General features: G+C 39.8%; 1 protein-coding gene across 3 annotated transcripts in view; it reads left to right on the top strand.

The window, feature by feature from the left end:
• WARS2 (tryptophanyl tRNA synthetase 2, mitochondrial) overlaps positions 1-21,189 on the top strand; it is a 53,190-nt gene that overhangs the window by 16,023 nt on the left and 15,978 nt on the right. For 2 of the 3 annotated variants that reach the window (XR_008469532.1, XM_054222522.1), the window contains exons 2-3: positions 5,691-5,948; positions 20,929-21,009. Coding sequence is in view for 2 of the 3 variants with exons in the window: in XM_054222522.1 (XP_054078497.1) it covers positions 5,691-5,948; positions 20,929-21,009 (339 nt within the window). In the remaining variant the exon portion in view is untranslated. Of the gene's footprint in view, positions 1-4,520; positions 4,634-5,690; positions 5,949-20,928; positions 21,010-21,189 lie in introns of those variants that run through there. The other variant, XM_054222530.1, reaches the window with a different exon arrangement.

The following is a 21,189-nucleotide window of genomic DNA, read 5'->3' as shown; positions in this document are numbered from 1 at the left end:
TGTAAATTTGAGTCAGCTGAAATTCATGGAATGAAATAGAGAAACTTTATTGTTAAACTTTTTCTACAGCTGCAGATGGTTTAAGGAGCATATGGCATCCTGCTCTGGAGGTTGCAAAAAAGCTTTTAAACACAATTGGAAATGCAATACGTACAGCTACCAGCATCCAAAGAGCTGCATAGCCGCTTTTAGGGTTTAGTGCTGCTGGGCTGCAGAAGAGCTTGGAAGCTTCTCAGTGTGCTCTTTAACAGGCAGGAGAGTCCTGTGTCTGCTTTCTGAGGTGAACATTTTAACCCCTAAAATTGATTGTCCTTCTACTCGAGGTTTCCTATAAACAGTGAAAGGTGGTGTTTTCTGACACAGAATGACTGACCATGTTTAGTATGGGAAAATAGTTTGGCCCACTAAGGGCAAAAACCAAACTGAAACGCAGTCTAAGGTAGCTGTATTTTTTGAGTCCCCCCTTCTTCAAAGAATTTTTGCTGTGGTAGATCATTGTGAGTATAAATTTTAGGCAGTTTTCATGTTTCCTTTAAAGATTTGGTGGTCTTCAAAGAGGTGAGATTCGGTGGTCTTCAAGTCAGTCTACCCATGTCATTAATAACACGAGAAAGTTGTGTATTAAACATATATTTCTCTATATAACTGAACAGCATCAATTTGACTTTACTAACGTTCTTTCATAAAATCATTTCAATTAGACAAGCATGCTGTTAACACCTTCATTCCTTTAAAAATAAAGCTGTTTGTGATGATCTTTAGGAGACAAGCAGGTAGGATTTCCTTAACTCTAGCAACTTTGGTGCGTTCTCCAGTTCCGGGACATTTGTCTCACGAGCAGGGCATGACTGTGGTTTTGACTGCACTGAATTGAGGCCTTGGCAATTGTAGCTCTCCTTACTACAGGTGTAACATATGAGAAAAGCTCTGCTTGGGTCCAAGAGAGCAGTATTGGATTTTGGAAGCTATCATCTTTTGCAGTATACTCTTTTGCATTGAAAATAGATGTGGCCATACTGCAGGGTGTTGGGGCCAGACTTTATCCATCCTGTTCTGAGACAAGAGTGTAGTGCTTATTCCTGATTATTTAGGAGCATGTGGATGTTGACAGTTTTCCAGTATAAGGAGCAGCAGTTGTTCATCTCATCATGAAAAGGGAGGTTAGGTAAGAGAACACCTGAATGAATCTTAATGGATTTGGGGCCAAGCTTCATTTAGAAATGTGGATGAGAAATGCACTGTGGTGTTTAGAATTGCCATGTAGAAGTCTCATTGAGAGAAAACAAATAATAGACGTTAAAACATCTGTCAGATTCCACGCTTTTTACAGGAGTGAAGATTAACATGCAGCACTACTGGTGTAGGTGCACACACCACACAGAGTTAAACATACGAACAGCAGGCTCACACTGTGCTTACTACAGATGTCTGAATGAGTGAGTGCCTGTGGGCTGGAGCTGCATGTCTTGTGGCTTTCACTCTGCTCCATTGGGAAGTCTTCACTCCTTTTGTTTTTATCCTTTTCCAACTGCAGTACTTTCGAGCACACAGCTCCCATCCCCTGACCTAACAGCTCCATTGAAGTGCATTCCAGCCCCATGATTTCATGGTACCAGGCAGAACTCCCCTGCCACGCTGCTATGCTGCCCGCTGCTTCTCACGGAGTGAACAAACAGGGAACATAAACTCTCTCCAAAGGAGCAATGTTCTCTGTATATTTTTAGTGCAAGAAGTCCAAGATTCATTTAAGGGTGTTTTGTGTGGGCTTTTTTTAATATAGACTTCTGCTAACACAATGGAATATTTCATACCACCCTATTTGCTGTAACATCTCTTGCTTTATGTTGTTAAATGGAATCAAAGGAGTTAAAGATGAAAGACTCCTAGTCAGCTGGGAGCCTGCGTAGGTTTGTTCTTTGTAATGTATTTGCTAGTGCTTTACCCAGGTCCAGCCTGGCTCAGTTTTCATTATTGGATTTACTTGTTTCTGCAAATTCCATACTTAGGTTAAGTAATTGCTGAGCTTAGACTCAGTATAATACTGCTACTGTTTGTTTCTCATGTTTAACTTGATATTTATTGCCCATATACTGAACAAGCCTTTTATAAGTAGTTGTTTACCATTTGAATGTAAAAGCGCCGTTAAAGATGCCATGCTTGCTTTTACAGGTATACTCTTTATTGGATAGACAGAGAACTTTGTTATCTCTTTATACGAAACTGTTTCCATTTTACTTTGTACTTGAGTGTTTTCTTTAGAAAGTGTAGTATGTCACTAGATGCTAACTTATGTAGTGTTACAATAAACCTATCTTTAATTATTTGGAATAATCTTTCAAATATTTGGAGTTGGTACAGAATTTGAATGTATAGTGTATGTTGAAACACTGATATCCTGTATTTTCTTGGTGAAAAATGTTCTCAGACTACCTACTTAAATGTGTCTATTGCATTTGTACCGTCTATTTGAGTATGTGATTCTCAAATTATCGGACATAATTTTGCCAATACATCAGATATGTTCATAGTGACTTCATCTACAGTGATCTGGGAAGGAGAAAAGGCAAATAATGTCATGGGAAGCATATGAAGTGTAGGGACTGTGGCTATAAGGGAATGGAGGCTGCGTTATATGGAGACTGACAAGGTTTCTAGGCAGAACTGTTCTCCACAGACTCAAGGTGTCAGCTCTGGGTCAAGGTATTGACACACAAGCTGATCTGTGCTGACTGCACAAAGATTCCCGCTTTCTGGTACAGCAGACAGTTACTCCAGGGAGTAGAGCTGTTTCTGCATTGAAGTAGCACTAGCTTCAGAGTCCCAGGGAAAAGAAGCAGTAATATCAGGAGACATTTCAGGTGGTGCTGTCTTTATCTAGACTGCAGTTGAAAGATGTGCAAGTTTCTGCACCATGCTTTAACGTGGTCATCCTAACGTACTTTTTTTGATGCATATCCATAGTTGATGTCTAGAACACAATAAAGTTTCTTAGCTATTCTAGCAGTGCAAGTAGTGAACATATTTTATATAAAATCACTGGAGTCAAGGCAGTAATAGCTTCCATACTCTGTGCCTCCTTACTGTCTTCATATACCATGCAAGAGCTCTTCTGTGAAGCAGGGGGTAAGGAAGCACAAATGGAGGAAGAGAAGAATACAGGAACATGGGAGGGATGAATCTATCTGGTAAAAAAATGGAGAGTAGGACTGTAAGAAGCTATAACCTGTGTAGAAAAGTGTGGTTAAACAGGCGTATAAATGGGCAGTGGAAAGCAGGAAGCACTATGGGGAGAAATTAATTGTGGGAAGGAGCTTCAGGATTTGACCTGAGCGAGGGGAGACAGGGAGATGAGAAGAGGAAATGTGCTCTGACAAACAACCAGCTGTTCTGGGATCCCTGTAGGGGCAGAACACCATCTTAGTGATCATCTATCTATAGCCTTGTTTTCTTCTTGTGCTTTTAGTCTCTTGGTGAAGAGCAGGAACGTGGGAAGCAAAAGACAAATGTTATGCCTGTGAAGTACCTGTTGCATTGCCTAGCAACTGCTCTACACCCTTAATAACAGAAGCACAGCTCTGAAGCTTAGTGAATCCCAAGTTTCTACAAGACTTCATTTAATTTATGTATGTTGGGATTCTGTATGCCTCCTTCTCTAGGTGAGCACCTGGGCCTTCTCAGCATTAACAAAAAGCTGGCTGCAGTCCTTGGGCCAGGTAATAGCTTAGTGGGAGGTGAGGGGGTTCTGTGAGTGGTGACGAATGTTCTGATGTAGGTTCCTAGAAAAATAAGGGATCAAATGGCAAACAAGGAATTGAGTAGCATAATTCCATTTTTGTGTAATGGAGAAATGAGGGATGGGTGGTCATGAACTGGAGCACAAGAACTGGAAGTTAGAATTGCTATTAGAGGAAATGGTGTGCTTTTCATTGCAGTGACTACCTTGCAGCTCCTGTGCTGGAGGTTCTCCAAGAACACTTAGAAACTGACTCAAGAATATACCTGGAAGTTAAGCAGATATTTGGGATGGGGTTACCGTCTGGACTTAAGTGTGTAGGCATTTATGTGAGCAGGAGAATTTAGCAAGCTGCAAGCCCAAGCCTGCTCTTAACTGTCAGCGCAAACACATAAACATTGGATAAGAAAATTGTCTTGATCTGGAAAAACAGGCTTACTTTGAAAGCAATGAGAATTTTCCAGCAAATTTTGAAAGAAATGAGCTAGGCTTTTCTGAACTATAGATCGTATTAAAATAAAAAAAAGTCCCACTCCACTTGTAAACACGTTCTCAATAATTTTTCTTGAGTCTTGAGGCAAAATTAAGACAATTTTAAGTCCTTTTTTTAATAGTTAAAACCAGTGGTACTTGGCCTTGCCTTTTACTGACATTTTGTGTGGTTTCATAGTTGTATGATTTTATTTTTTTTCTCCCCTATGCATTTGTAAGAGATTCACAGAAATGAAAATGGACCACATGAGTAAATAAATTCTCTCTACTTTGTTATAGATGTTGCTTATAAAATTTAGCAGGAAAAAAATCATACAGCCAGAGACATACTGAAGTTGATGTTCCTGCCGCACAACAGAGTCTGAGGGTTTGTATTGTGCAGCTGTGTGACTGGGACTCCCTGCTGAGGTTGGTGGGACCCTCATTTATAAGTTGAGCAGTCTTGCATGCTCTTACAACTTGGCACTTTCACAACAAGCATTTTCACATAAAACATTGCTGAGTTAGTTTCTGAATATGGTAGAATTCTTTGGAAAGGTCAGGGAGGTAATTGATCATATGCTGACAGCTTGGGCCAGTGAGAAAATGGTCAGATGGAGGGCTGGGCTGGAGGAAAACAAACTTTCCAAGATGGTAACTGTCACCTAGCCAAGCCATACATGTTTTAAGCTTTTTAATCTTTGCTCACAACCTCGGCTTCTTGGTCATTTTTTGCTGCTTCTCTGTGAACTCTCTTCAGATGTTGACATTTTACTGGTATTGATGCATCCACAGTATTCCAGGTGTGATCTTGAGATATAGCAGTATTTCTTTGTTGAGCCCTTTTAGAAACCCTACTGCTGCCAAAATGGGTAGTTTCAGAACTTTGTTAATCTCTTTCATTATTCTTTGACCTTTGAATCAAGGGCTAGGTTTCTTTCAGGAACTGCTCAAAATGTCTTTGCTGCTAGAAAAATAAGACTTCAGTGTTCATGGGAGTTAAGATGGCCATCTACTTGGATATTGCATATGTTTACAACAAAAATGTTTGAATTTTCTACACTGTGATCCTAAGTTTTTGTATCAGAGTGGGTAATATACTATAGAGAAACATACAGGTTCATCGCAAAAAAAGGATGAAAGAATCTACCACTTGGTTTCTGAGATCTAGTTTTCACTAATCTTGTTTACAGCTATGTTTGTCTGCATATGCAGACAGTCTGACATTACTTAATTTTACTTACATTTTATTTACTTAAAATTACTTAAAACTTAAAATTACATAGTTGTCAGTCTCTCTGCAGTGAGAGAATTTTGGCTGACTTAACTGCGGTTGTTTTTAGTCAATCCTGAGTTAATTTATACATTAATACACTGGCAGGATGCGAGAAGAGACAGGCATAAGTGAGGCTTTATCAATGACTTTAAAATATAAAATAATCTGTGAAAAAATGCATGTGTTAATTTTACCAATGCTTTGTAACAGAATATGGTCGTGGATCGGATTTTCTCTGGTATTCAGCCAACTGGGACACCTCATCTGGGTAACTACCTTGGAGCCATTCAGAACTGGGTGAATTTGCAGGAAGAATGCAGCTCAGTGCTTTATAGCATTATGGACATGCACTCTTTCACCATGCCCAAGGAGCCAGCTGTCCTGCGCCAGAACATACTGGACACCACTGCTGCTATCCTTGCCTGTGGTATTGACCCAAAGAAGTGTTTCCTCTTCCGACAGTCGCTGGTTAGTGCTTCCATTATATTAGATTTGTTTCTTATTAAGTGGCTTTCCAGGCATGTTAATGAATGAACGTAACATTACTGAACTACTTTGTCATCTTTGTGTCAGACGTTAGCAATGGTGGATTTCAAACTTAGCCCTTGCTGCTGTTTTGAAGTGGCTGAAACCATGGTTGAGAAGTCCATTTAGGGATAAGTACATTTTAAATTTCCCAAGCAGAGCTAGGAGTTTTTGTGGGTTATGAGTGAAATGCTGAGAAGACCTGTTAGAAAAGCATTAATTCAGCTCTGTAAGTCTCACTTTAGTCACAAAAGGTTAATTCATAAATGCATAAACATAGTCTGTGCAAGTATAAAGGCAAGTAAAACATGTTTATCTGGTTTTGTATCAGCACTTACCACTTAATCTGCCAGCTGTTTAGTATCTCCAACAGGTGATTGGCATGGTAAGTTTTGTGTCAGTTCCATTGTAATCACCAGGGAGTTCGGTCTTTTCTAGGATTTTTTTTCCTTCTTCCCTATAACCTCCTGTTCATATGCAACTTTTTCCACCTGATCTGATAATTCGCATGTGAAATACTTGCTGCTTCTCTTGACCACCCCAAGGGGTACTGCCCTTACCTTCCTACTTAGCATATGTCAGCCTAGCCTATTGCATGCTGCGTTTTCTTGGCACACAACTTAGTTTGTTGCCTGATTATCTTTCTGTTACTGACTCTAAATTGGCAAACTTCCGTAATTTCCCACAGGGGCAGATATGACATCTTTAGACGGATGTCTGACTTGCAGCAGAACTGTGAAGGTGATATGCATAGAGTCTGAATTTTATCAGTGTGAAATGAAATCATTGTATTACATTCTACCTTCGAACATGGCTCTTTACAGGCAGAGTTTCCTGTGGTTGTCTAACTGCAAAAGATAATCATAGCTCCATATCCCTTGTGGATATTGAAATGATGAAGACAGATGCACTTCCTGCTTCACTTTTCCTTTGTATTAAAAAAACAATCTAAATAGATTAGCTCAGAATTGTAGTGGGAGATATATTTAAATTAATTTATCCATTGCTCAAATCTGTTTATCCTTTTAAATAAATTACCAGCTTGGGTTTTAATTTGGTTCTACTCTGATTTAACTTCATTCACATCGAGTCTGACATTAACTGGAATAATCTCAAGGTGAGTTACAAGCCAGTGATGCAGTAAAAAATGGTCTGGAGTTCTGTTTTTTCTTGTTTCAAGCAACTGAGCAATTCAGTTAGTTACAATGCAGGATCAGTGACTAGACACACAGAGGGGCCTCTTCAGCCTACAAGAGAGATGATTTACAGGTTATGGTTAGAGAGGAATAAAATACAGGTTTGTAAAACTGCAAGCGAAATGGAGAAAATAAATAGCAAACACCTGTTTTATCTACTGAAGAACATAAACTAATAGGTATCAAAATAAGTTATATACCTGGTAGATTCAGCATGAGCAAAACAATGCTGCATTTCATGAAGTCCACAATTAGGCTACAGAACTCTTTGGCACATAATACAGGACGTGCTGAAATGTGTGTGAATTCAGGTAAGGACTTGACAAATTAGTCTGGAAAATCTGTTGGGGACTGTTAAACACCTGAGGTTCCACCTCTACAGGAAGTGCTGCAACCACAGTTGGGAGAATATCTATGCTTTTCTGTACTTATTTTCTTTTCTGTTGTTTGCTGTCAGAGATGGATATATGATACATTTCAGTGTTGCTTTTCTTATGTTCTTACGAGTCAAAAACCTAAACTACTGCTGTTCCATCTCTTGCTAAACCCAACATGCAGATTTCCCTTGAAGCCGGCAAATTATCAGTGAGGATCTTGCATTGCAGTCAGCCACAGAAAGCACGTTGTATCTTTCATAATATACTAATGCAGAGATTGAGTCTTTGAGTTCCCAAAGAGAAAGTACCAGACTCAGGAAATGACAGGAGGACAGGACTGTAAGTGATGCTTCTACAGAACCTATACAGTCAACAAGCAATGAAAACTTTAGATAGCTAGACTTGAAAAACGTTCAGCTTTATCACACAAAAGTTTCCATCAAAGATTGTTCTGGTTTATGTTATGGTGGTTAGGATGGCCTCAGTTAAATAGACTACCTTTTATTGTCATTTTTCTGGGTGTCCTTGTCTGTCCAGATCTAATGGTTGTTCTTCTTATTCAATATAAACAATAAATATTTGCTTTCTGGTGGCAGTGTCTGATGTCTTGAACCATATTCTTAATAATACTTACCACATATCATTACAGCTGTATCAATACAGATTTCAGAAGTGGCTGATTCTAGCAGATTTTTGTAAGCTCATTGTCACACTGCAAGCAGAAGGAAGACTAATTACAGTTGTTTGTGAATCCAGACTGTTTCTGTAATGGTTTAGGCTGAACTGGTTTGACTTCCCCAAAACAAGTCTATTCAAGCTGTCCGTCATGTTCAGGTATACACAGAGATGCACAATGGTCTGTTACAATTGCATTGGCAGGACCAGACGTTTCTCTGGAAGCAATTAGAAGGAATATCTGCACGTAGCTTTTGAGGCAAGGAAAGGAGACAGGAACCTTGCGAATGTGATTATTGTTTTAGTATGATAATGAGATAGTATGTTATGGCATGTCATAATGTCAGGATGATTGTTGCTAAAAACAAAGGTGTGAGACGGATTGCAGCTATTGCTAATCAAGAAAGTTTATTACTTGATTTTGGATTGGTAATTGCTCAGTTTTCGAAAAAGGAGCTGGCCTTTCCTTTTCAGCCACTGTAGCAGTCTCCAAGGGTGGTCTAAAACGACACAGTTTTGTTTACAAACTTTTGGCTGAGGTGTAAAGTGACCAAAACCAATTGTGTACTGAAATAGGTTGTATTTACAGAGGTCATCAGGAAAGCAGTGAAAATCCAGCTGCAGATAAAGAACTGGTTTAGTTATTTTATTACGGACAACAGCTTTCTCTTTCCAATATCAGATCAAACTGATAAATGAGAATTCTATGTTGAAAATTACCAAATCTATAGATCATAGAAGTGCTACACTTCTTTTTTTAAACAAATATCACACAACTAAATTATTATGAAAGAACAGCTTTTGATTTTAATCAGCTACAACTAAGAAACGGAAGCACCCAGATTCTGTAGCAGAATATAGCAGAATGAAATTCTTACACTGCAAAAGTATGCTAGTAAGCTTGCATTAAGGGAATCACTCATGTAGTCACTATTGTAAATGCCTCTGGGTCCTCTTACTTTCTCTGGGTTAATTTGGGCAAGAATGGTCTAGAATTGCTGAAGAGGGTTTGGTGGTTTTTTGTTTGGCTTACTCTGGACAACCTGCTGATCAGGCCCCGTCAGCATGGGTTCATGAAAGGCAGGTCCTGCCTGACAAACCTGATCTCCTTCTGTGACAAGGTGACCCACTTGGTGGATGAGTGAAAGGCTGTGGATTTTGTCTATCTGAACAAAGTAAAGCCTTTGATGCCGTTTCTCACAGCATTCTTCTGGAGAAACTGGCTGCCCGTGGCTTGGATGGGAGTATTCCTCACTAGGTAAAAACCTGGCTGGAGGGCCAGGCCTAGAGAGTGGCAGTGAATGGAGTTAAATCCAGTTGGAGGCTCGTCACGAGTGGTGTTCCCCAGGGCTCAGTATTGGGGCCAATTCTGTTTCATATCTTTATCAATGATGTTGACAAGGGGATTGAGTGCACCCTCAGTAAGTTTGCAGATGACACCAAGTTAGGTGGGATCGTCGACCTGCTTGAGGGTAGAAAGGCTTTGCAGAGGGATCTGGACAAGCTGGATTGATGGGCCAAGGCCAATGGTATGAAGTTCAAAAAGGCCAAGTCCCAGGTCCTGCACTTGGGTCACAACAACCCCTTGCAGCCCTACAGGCTTGGGGAAGAGTGGCTGGAGAGCTGCCTGGCAGAAATGGACCTGGGGGTGTTGGTCAACAGCCGGCTGAACAGGAGCCAGCAGTGTGCCCAGGTGGCCAGTAAGTCCAATAGCATCCTGGCCTGTATCAGGATCAGTGTGGTGAGTAGGACTAGGGAAAGTGATTGTCCTCCTGTACTCAGCACTGGTGAGGCCTCACCTCAAGTACTGTGTTCAGTTTTGAGCCCTTCGCTACAAGAAAGACATTGAGGTGCTGGCGTGGGCCCAGAGAAGGGGAACGAAGCTGGTGAAGGTCTGGAGAGCAAGTCTTAGGCAGAGCAGCCGACGGAGCTGGGATTGTTCAGCCTGGAGAAAAGGAGGATGAGGGGAGACCTTATCACTCTCTACAACTACCTGAAAGGAGGTTGTAGCGGGGCGGGGGTCGGTCTGTTCTCCCAAGTAACAAACGATAGGACAAGAGGAGATGGCCTCAAGTTGTGCCTGGGGAGGTTTAGACTGGATATTGGGAAAAATTTTTACACTGAAAGGGTTATGAAGCATTGGAACAGGCTGCCCAGGGAAGTGGCAGAATCTTCATCCCTGGAGGTATTTAAAAGATGGGTAGACGTGGTGCTTAGGGATGTGGTTTACTGGTGGCTTTTGTCAGAGTTAGGTTGATGGTTGGACTCGATGATCAGAAACGTCCCTTCCAACCTAGACAATTCTATAATTCTGCGATTCTTTCTGTTCTCCCTTTCTGTTGCTGCTTGTGTTGCTTCTCTGGAATATGTTTGCCATATGTGAAAAGAATATTGATTACTTTTTTCTTGAAAGGCATATGCGTTTGGTAAGGGTTTCACTGTCAGTAGGCTTTTATTTACAGCAGGGTTTATGCAGATCAAATCTCTAATCCAGAGCTATCTGAAATACCTGCCTCCAGAGTTTTCCCACATTTTATCATCCATTCCAATACGAGCAAGAGGCAAAAGGCTGAACAATGTTAATCACAGATTGACTGCTGGGAAAAAGTGTGGTGAGAACAGATAACTCTCAGCATACAACAGATCCAAAAGGTGCTGCTATGATAAGGATACAGTTGTTGTTGTGGAGTCCCAGAAATTATTTCAGTGATGTCCTTGCCTTGCAAGTAAAATGAAATAAAAGTGAAAGGAATTTTGCGTAGACTGAGTTTTATTGTATTCCTTAGAGGATATATGGCCTCTCTTCTTATGTATCAGGTATACAGCTGAGTTACCTATAAATGGAAAGTGCAAGTTTGGTGAAAATTAGTTTTGTATGCTTCAGAATCTCCCATTTCTAATTTATAGGTTTTTATAACATATATAAACAGAAAGTTAATGGCTGGCTATGTATTTGGTCTCCATACATAGCAGTTCAAATACCTCCCACACTTATATTACCATATACAAACTTGAACTCCAGCTTAGGGAAGTAGTGGATACAAAGAAAAAGTGATGATAACTTGAAAATATTTAGAAGCAAGAAGGATGATGATTAATATTTAGGGTAGTGTGTGGAGCCACATTATTTGTGAAGGGTTATAAATGAGCACATTTAATTGGAGTATCTAGGAAAACACAATTGTGGAGTATGTTGGACACTAGAATGGCATCCCAGTGAGAGAAGCTCTTTCGTTACAGCTTGTTTAATTTTATTTTCTTAAGTAGGAATACAAGTCATAGAAGGGTGACAACTTCTGTAAGAATAAAAGTAAATGCATGTTTCAAAATTATGCATTTTTTTTGGAGCATAGCTGCAAGATACATTAAGCCCTCTTTGCTCTCAGAGAAAATAATGTCAAGATACGCTTTAAGAGGCTGCCTTTGCCTACCAGGCATAAAAGAGAAGTAACAGAATGATGACTTATACAACATATCCTGAGAATACTAGAAGAAGAGCAAATATATTCCTTAAATTGTACCATAACTGGTAAAAGCTGTAACAGTCGTCTTTCATAAAACTTAGAATGTTTTATTAAAAACAAAAGACTACAGGGTGGGAATAAGGAAGACAGTAAGCAATCTGCACACATGGTAAGCTTATATGGTATAACCTATTTTCTCTGATTCCTGGTGGGTACAATACACATTTCAGTTCTTACCCATAACCATCTTGTATCTCATCTGTTTCACAGTCAAAACAATTTTAGAAACTGCTGTTGCTTTTATGTGGTCTCAGGCTGTTCTTCCTGTCCACCTACCTATCATAGTAGACACATACTAAATGTCCCAAGAGAGACTAAAATTCCATCAGAGTTGATTCAGCAGGCAGTGGTGGATATGCTGCACTAACACTTCTCTGAGGAGTCCTGTGAGTTTCTGGACAACGTAATGTTCAGTTTCTGGGCGGAAAATTGCAGTTTTCAGCCTTCTGGATGGGGTGATTTATTTTCTGAGTATAATCAGCTGCAGTATTCTTGCAGTGTGTGAGCAAATTGAAGCAGTAACTCTGGGAGGTGGGAATTTGCCAATTTGTCTTAGCCTTAACTCCAAAAGCCAAAATACGACAATTTAAATGTGTGCACTAACTGTTTCACTGCTATTATTTTCCAGAAATATCCAGCTGCTTTGTTTTGTGGGCAGAGTTTGAATGCATTCACACTACTTCTTGTCCAATTTTCAGAGGGGTTTAAAAGCTTCCATTGCATCATAGCTTATAAATTCATTAAAATACATTAATTTAGCATGGTCCATTGAAAACTTCCTGTCATAAGAGGAAGTATGTGACTATTTAATTTAGAAAATTATTCTGCTTCTCTCATCCCTCTGTTTTCTCCCCCATAGGACTGGGCTAGACATAACCAGAGCTCAGTGGGAAGAAAAGTCATGGTTCAGTAGTATTTCTTTTTTTTTTTTCTTTCTTTCTTCGTTAGTTTACCTGGTTTATCTCATACTCATGTAGCTGTTATATGTTCCTCTCTCCACCAGTCTTCTGGACACTAAAACAATATTGTGGGTTAGACTAGGGGAATGTTTCTGAAATTAAGTTCGTTTCATAATGAATAAAGGGAGGGAAAAGAGTGCCTCGCCCAAATTGCTGTGCTCTATCTGGGTTTATAACCAGTGTAACCTGATTCCAGTAAGGGTGTTCTTGGTCAGGCTCTTCAGAAAGGAGACACAGATTTTATTTCTGTAAGTTTTAGACAAATGTAAATGAGGATAAATTATCAAATTGTTCAAAGTTAATAGTGAAAGCTGTAAATCCTGATAGATTTACCAATGATAGCTAGATAACCACACCCCTAATTCAATACATAGCTTAACATGTTCTTTAAATCAGATGTTGCCTTTGTAACCATGAACTTATTCCATCCACACTTGAATTATTTCTTTGAAGAGGAATTTGGGATACCATGTCAAATTTTCTGTCATAAAAGTATCTCACTGGGTGTTCAGTTGCTGTGTGCATTTGATTCAAGAGCAGTCTATTTTGTCTTGTTTGTGGCTCTCTAGCTGTGTAATATAGATATGCATTACCAAGTATCTTGAACATATTGCTTGCAACCTTAGGCATTAATAAAATTCAAGAAAAAATGAATGTGAGCAGCACTTTATACTAAAAGGCCTCTTGAATTTTTTTGAAGCATTAACTGATACTTCTAGGAAAGACAAAAATACTAAAAAAAGTTTCATTTCTTTTGAAATTTAGGACACTTTACTCCTCTGTTCAGATTTCTTTTAGTACACAGCTATCCAGATTACCTCCCCAGACCTGTTTGTCCTCTACACTGTCAAAATCAAATCTTTGAAATTTATTGCCCATTTAAAATGTAGCCCTTAATGAGGTTACGCTGACCAGGGGAAGCTGTTTCCACATAACAGACATGCAGCAAATTTGCAGTCCCTTACAGAGAAGGGCTATAGGTTGCAACTTGAGGAAATCCATCTTGAAAGTGAAACACTGCATCTCTCTTTCCAGGAAGCCACTTCAGCTGCAGACACACAACTTCTTATAATAAGCCTCAGAAAGCTGAGTTCCAGTGTTGCTGAGCTGCCTGCTTTCAGATCTGCTCACAGTATCCATGCCTTTCCCTCTGTTGTTGTTCTTGAATCTCATTGCTTGCTGTCCTCCTCGGCTGTATGTCTCAGCATGAAAAGTCATCTAGAATTACTTGGACTAAAAGTAGCTATTGGTTTTCCATGTATATATCATAAGCTGTGGCCAGGGAATAGCAGCAATAACTTCACAGGGAATAGCTAGGACCAAGGACAAAGTAATACATCTACAGGGAGAAGCCCTGAGGTTGTACTTCAGCATGTAACCCCCCAGAGATGATCCAAGTGCGCAGTGTGATCAGAGTTCAATAACGACAAATGGCCACACAAGTGAAGAATTAAGAAGCTGTAAAGAGGGAGGAGCAGGGCACTGAGCCAGGTGAACAGAGAGAGATATTTGTGCCTTCTAGATAACTGCCATTATCATTTGGAAGTGGTCACCTCTGTTAAATAAATGTGCTTTAAAAAAAAAATAAAGGAATCTGACTATGCAGATTCAGGCTTGTCAGGCCCACAAGGAAGGAATGTAAGTAGTTTGTTCTGGAACTAACTCTTTGATTAGTGATTAGTAAGACAGGTTGTGGGGGATGCTTAATGCAATGGAAATTGAAGGAGGAAATGTGTTGCTGGTAATAGCAGAGAGATGACCAGCTTGACCCTTTGAGAACTGTTGATGGTTTTTACAGACTTGTAACAGATTAGCAAAGAAAACTGTGTTAACGTGGGCGAGAGCACAGAGCAGGAAAAAAGAGAGAAACTTGATGTATTTACTGAGGAAAGCAAAGGGTATGATACGGACTGTCTAGAAAGAGGTGTTCGCTGTATGGATCTGGTTAAGCTTTTTTGTGGAAATGGCTAAATGGGAAATACTTGGCTATAAAGGAAACAATAAATAGAGGACTTACAAGACCGTTAGTACTCCAGATTTTTTGAGCCAAGCTGTAAGAAATGTTTCCTGAGAAAAAACGTTTATATTGAAACAAGGCTATTATATTCTTTCAGGACACAAAAGTAGCTGGAGTTGACATAAAGGATTTAATGGATTAGATAGCAGTTTTTCAGAGTTACAAATGATTGTGACATTCTTGGAGTTTGGTTTGATATACAGTTCAGGAACTGTCACTAGTTGTGAGTTTTGTTCATTGGAGATGTGACTCTTTTTCTAAATTTTGTATTATTTTTACACTTGGGAATTTAGGGGAGAGGGCACTGCTGAGAAACTGGTGTCTTCATTGAGGAAGAGCTAAGCTTACTATTATCTGTTCTCTTTTGGGAAGGTGGGGCATTCTTGAAGTACACCATGGCTCCAGAGGGTACTTCTGTTATCAGATTTTAAAATACAAACAAATTAAGTACTTTACTGCTTCAAGTATAGACAGAATAACCTTAATTTATTGGAACTCAGCATACTTTTATTTCCTAGATTCATTAAAAAAAAAGAACAAAAGAAAGCAAAAGACCTCTCTGTCAGTCCTACTCTTTTTAATGAAAATTGCGTGAAAAGTGATGCTTCTTTGACAAATGTCTTCCTTGTGGTGGCGTGATAAATGCCACCTAACACAATAGGAAGCAACTGAAAATCATTTGACAGATTGATGCAAAGATGAGATGTCTTTTCTCTGCTTTATTTCATTGTTTGAATCTACTGGAGGTATTACCCCTCTCCATAATTCAATGGGGAAATAAAAATCCTTGTGGGTGAAGATGCCAGAATCTACCAGAAAATGTGTTACTGGGATTGTACTACTGACCCCACCAATCAAGATGATAATAGTGATCAGATGTTAAGTGAGATGAGAGAAACTGCAAATTTAGTATAGGGAGCAATTACATTACACTTCAACTATCCACATGTAGCCGTTATCAGGATGAGATATACAGATAAAATTTCTGGATGCAATAAATTATTCTTCCTAGTTTTACAGTCTGTTAGAAATGATGCCACTCTACATTTGCTTTTGGGTGGTGCAGAGGACCTAGTTCAGGATGTTTTAGCAGAGGGCTCTCAGCAGTAGTGGCTCTCATTATAGTGGTATTTAGCATCGTGGCTGGAGAGAGCAGACCAAATAAAGTGCATGAATGTTCTATTTCAAGAAAGGGAGGTAGAGGAAAATGAAGTCCAATTGTCAGAAATAAATAAACAAAACCCAAGAAAGCTACAGCTATCCTGGAGGTAATTAAAAAAAAAGAAGTATTAAAAACCCCCCAAAACAAGCAACCAACAAAACCAACAATTAAATATGTAACACCACTCATGAAGAAAACATTGGTCCAGCAAATCCCTTTCCGTGGTTCGATAAGTTAGGATGCAATCAAAGGAAAAGATTAGATATTCAGGAGGGAAAACTTGCCCAAATTAGAAAAACAAGAAAGCATATAAAATTGGAAAGCCCACTTTTTTTTTAAACAAAAAATCAAGGGGGGTAAAAATTAATTTGAGGAGCAGCCTGCAGAGGATTCTTAAGCTGATAACTAAGTGGTCTTGTATCAAAAGCAAGAGGTAATTTAGGGGATCAGTGAGCACAAAGTATAGGAGACACTCAGGGTTGATAAGGCCCTAAGAGTGAGGCTCAGTTCTTGGTATTGGACTTTGCTGCTGAAGGTTTTGGGAAGTTTGCCACTTTATGGATTTTGTAGCAGCAGATCAGAAGAGCTAAGTCAGTTTATTGTAAATTTACAGAAACTATTACGTAGACAGTTTAGACACCAGATGGCATTCAGCTGGGAGTCTGAAAAAAAACCTCAGATGTGATATGGCAGAACCGGTGGCCAAGGTGTGCAGTCTGCCACCATAAATGGTCAGTCTGACACCGTTAATGGTCACTCTGACAGAGAAACAGTAGATTGAAGTCACATTGGCAGTACACAAGCAGAGCTCTAAAGGGAGCCTGGAAAATGTTACAAACCGATGATTTTGGCTTCTGTCTTACCAGGGATGGTAGAGTCTTCAACAAAGAATAGGATGCCGAGTGCATGAGTAAACAGTCTCTTTGGAGAGTCACTATGGTTTCTTTAAAGGGAAGTCTTGTTTCACTAAACTGCTGCACTCTATGAGGGTGTCAGTAAGCATGTGGATAAAGGGCATCCCAGGAACATGATGGATTTTAATTTTTTTAAAAGCCTTTGACAAAGTTCTAGGTCAATTCTTATTTTAAAAAAATGTATTGGAGGAAATGTTCATTACTAGTCTTGCAGCTGAAAGCCAAATAGGGTATAGTGATCGCTTTTTTTTGAATAACACAGTGGTAGTCATGTCATTCATGGACTCATGCTAGGAGCAATTCTCATCAACATCTTCATTCATGACCTGGAGAAGGCAGTGAACAGGATTTGTGGTCAGTGCTAAGTTCTTCTAGGTAGTCAAATGCTGTGTCAAGGAAAGGAACTCCAAAAGGATTTGTAAAACAGAGTGGGTAGGCAAATCAGTGGTAGAAGAGCTTTAAGTGCAAAGTAAAGCATCTAGGTAAAAGTAATCTAAACTTTCTTTACACAGTATTGAGCTGAGTCACAACACAGGAAAAAAGTCTTGGAGTCATCACTGATGGTTCTCTGAAATCATTGTCTCAGCACAAATAATTTTCAAAAAAGTCAACAATACGTCATCATCACCGTATCTCCAGGAAAGCTATTGAGAACTAGGTAGAGGTGACGTTTTTTCACTACACAAAACCTTATTGTGCCCATATCTTGAACATTGGGTATAGCTTTAGCGTCTGCATCTCAAGAAGGAAGTAGTGAATTAGGGATGATACAAAGGGGATAGAGTAGCTGCCTTAAAAGGAAAAACTTCAGAGTCTGGGATGCTTCAATTCAGAAAGGAGAAAGCTGAGGTGTAGGTGCAGTCAAAGTGTACAAAATCAGAAAAGCACTGGATAAACTGAATGTGGAATTGTTCACCAAATTGTGCAATACAAGAAACATGAAATGAAAGTATTTTATGCATCAGGTTTGAACGTCTGGAGCTTGTTGCCACATGAGGTTGTGAAGTGGGCAGTATCAGCAGGTTCAGAAAGGGATTAGACACATTCATGGGGAACATGGACAGGACTGGGCCAGGAATAATATCTTCTGATATTATTACAATGGAGAAGTATGAGAGGAGGATACTGCAGGGAACGATAGGCTCACATGATTGCCCTAAATGCCATCTTTTGTTGCTATTCCTGGAAAAAGAGTGCTAGGCTACAGCTACCTCTGTTGTGATCCAGTAGGATATTATTTCTTACATTCTTATGTTTTGGTAGTTTAATGAAGACATTTGCTCAGAATTTTAAATGGATTCAGGGCAGGAGGCTGAGTTTGTCCGAGAGAATGGCTTCTTCTAATTGTGATCCACTGGTATTGCTCAGTACTAAAAAGGAAGAGTAGACTGGGCCTTTATTTTACTGGTGTCATATACATCTTCACTTCTCTCCAGTTTCTTTGTATCCAAAGTTATCCAATCAAAGTGATGGAGTACTGTAGCTCTAATGAGTAACCACATTTGAGCTGATGCACTGTGACCGACCAAATGCAGCAATTACTTCCCCCTCTTGCCAAGTAAAACACAGTAGCTTAAACCATGATTTAGTCTGACAAATGATTTGTGGTTTAAGCCTAGTACCTCTTGATTCACAGACCAACGTACAGTCAGTTACTGCAATTTGGGTGATGAATGTTAACTCACTAGGCTCCAGTACTGAAATTTTTTCCAACTGAAATCTCTACCCTTTATATTTGCTCTCTCATTTTTATCAAGCTTTTTCTCCATAGTATTCAGCACTCTAGCCTTATTTAGGAAAGGACTGTGTGCGTTTGAGGATTAGAAGTGAGTGTAACTTGCTAGGACCCAGAACTCCAGATTCAATTCAACAAATGCTGTTTAGATCACTTGGTGTTTTGGTAACTGATGTAATGTCAAAGCCACTGATGCAATGAAACACACGTGCAGCCTTGGCTGTGGAAGCAACATCTGACAGAGCTGGATCAATGACTGCATAGCTTTTAAAGGGGGTTCTTGTCAACACAAGTGCAACAGAGCACCATCTCCTCTCTATCCGTGACTAGAAAAAAGGAATTGGAAACCACTTTGAACCAGATGGTGATTCCTTCTAAATTAAATAGGGGTCTTGAGCTTAGCATTTTCTCTACAGCTCGGTTTACTCTTTGTATCTTGCAGAAGGTACATTTGGTGTGTCTTGCTACACTTTGTCTTGTGCACAGAAGACTGCAGGTCAAATAAGCATGAGGAAATTAAAAAAGAGAAAAAACCCACAACTGTGGGAAAGGTAGAAAGAAGGGAAAGAGAATCAACATGGAATATTTCATATCTCTAATCACTTAGCTGTTGTCTTGAGGTCAGATACCTCTATACAACATTGACAACCAAAATAGTGTAATGACTGTTAGCTAGGAAATGACTACATTTAAAATGTGACAACAAAGGAACTGCCATTAACAATGCTAGTAATTCTTACTTGTTAACAAACACTTTTTACTGCCTTCCATCTGGGTTGTTATGTCATGTTGCAAGCATGAAGCTTTGAACATCTTTGAGACAGTTAGCATGCTCTTAAACATCCAAACCTGCCAATCTTGAAGAGTGAATCAAACGTAAGCATAGGAGCAGAACAGAGATCACCTTGTTCTTTTAGTGGTTATCTCATATATAGCTAACTAGCAACAGACCAAAATGACTGGACAGAAGTTAAAGAACAGTGTATCCATCATCAGTCCTTGCCAGTTTTACTAATCCTAAAATGAATATTGGAAATGCAAAAACTGAAGGATATATGTCAAGAAGCTAAACGTGGATTCATCCAAGAGAGGTTGTTGCACAGCACACTTCTTGCCTCTGCCTGTAGAAAGTCTTCCACTTAGCAGGAGGGGGACAATCACTCTGTCTAAGGTCTTTCTGAAACTATTAAAATTCCACTATAACTCCAGTCCCTCCAGAATGTTAAATGAAGAGTTTGTGATATGAGCTTAAATGGAGTCTTCTTGCTCTCTTATTTTTTCAAACCACCCTTTTAGCAAAGGGTAAGCGGAGGCCTGATCCTTCTCCTTCACTTGCAGATCAGTATTAGTTTTCATAGGATTGCAGAACTGAGGGACAAATTAATCCACAATTCAGGCTGTGCTGTTAAGTTTGACATGCAACCTTAGATGTTATCCCTGTTTTGCAGACAGGTCAGGGTCATTAAGACCTGTTGGTGCACCCAAGGCCCTGACAAGCCTCACCTGGACCCTCCGCCCATACACCTCCTATGCTCAACCTTGTCCCTGCTGCCCTGATTTCCTCACCGGACTTCCTGAGTTGACCTCAGATGTGACTAATTACTTTTCTGTATCTGATGATCACCAGACTGCCACCATGACCACCCCTGCCCTGATTAAATAGAGCAGGACAGTGTCCTGGTCAGGGAGGTAACAGCTCCTGTCTGGCTTGTGGCTGTCTGCAGCCACAGCTTCCTGGAGCAGCCCAGCTCTTCTTGTTCCCAGGCTATTAGCTCAGGCTTCTGTGAAGGACCCACAGTTATACTGCCAGACATGCTGCAGTGTAACATAGCTTGGGCAAGGACTGGGGGAGCCTGACCTGACCTGACCTTATGGGGCTGCTGGGGGCATGGGCAGAGGGTATGGGTGGAGGGCTCAGGTGAGGCTGATCAGGACGCTTAAGGGAAATCAGTGCATTTGGGGCCCTGATGCAAAAGAAATGAAGCTTGGGTAACTTATTGGTACTGGAACTGAGGAAGGCAAAGGGGTTTTGTAACTATTAATGTATTATCTCAAGATGTGGGGAAGCTGTGGCATTAGTGGCCAGCAGTTGGTTAGTTTACGCGTGAGTTCAACTCTGTTATTGCTAAAATGTTTTCTTTCTTGTTTTGAAAATGTGAGTGGATGTGATCAAGAACCTTGCTGTGCTGCTTGAGAATAGTGCATTCAGTCTACGCAGTGTCCAAAACTTGACCTTACTGAAAAAATAATAGACAAAAATAAATGGTTTTCTGATCTCTGATGCTATTTATCTGTATTGATTTTGAGAAAATGTGTGTATATAAATGCAGAAGATTAAAATATATTCTGACTTTGTACTTCTAGGTTCCTGAGCATGCAGAACTTGCCTGGATTCTTGGGTGCTTAACTAATGTGCCACGTCTACTGCGTTTGCCCCAATGGAAGGTATGGATGGTTTCATAAATTGAAAGGAAGTGTATGGGAATTTGGTAGAAGTGCTATCCTTGAAATACTTGTTATCTGTAAAGTACCAGTTGTATCTTGGTTGTCCTTGCTTTTGGTTTAGGTAACTCTCTAGTCCTATGGTGGAAGGAAGAAAATGTGTCTTTCCAGGTCTGTTGCTAT

Source organism: Rissa tridactyla, chromosome 1 (assembly GCF_028500815.1).
Source record: "Rissa tridactyla isolate bRisTri1 chromosome 1, bRisTri1.patW.cur.20221130, whole genome shotgun sequence".
NCBI classification, from domain to species: Eukaryota; Metazoa; Chordata; class Aves; order Charadriiformes; family Laridae; genus Rissa; species Rissa tridactyla.
Note: the sequence above shows the minus strand (reverse complement) of the source record. Positions and strands in the feature narration are given on the sequence as shown.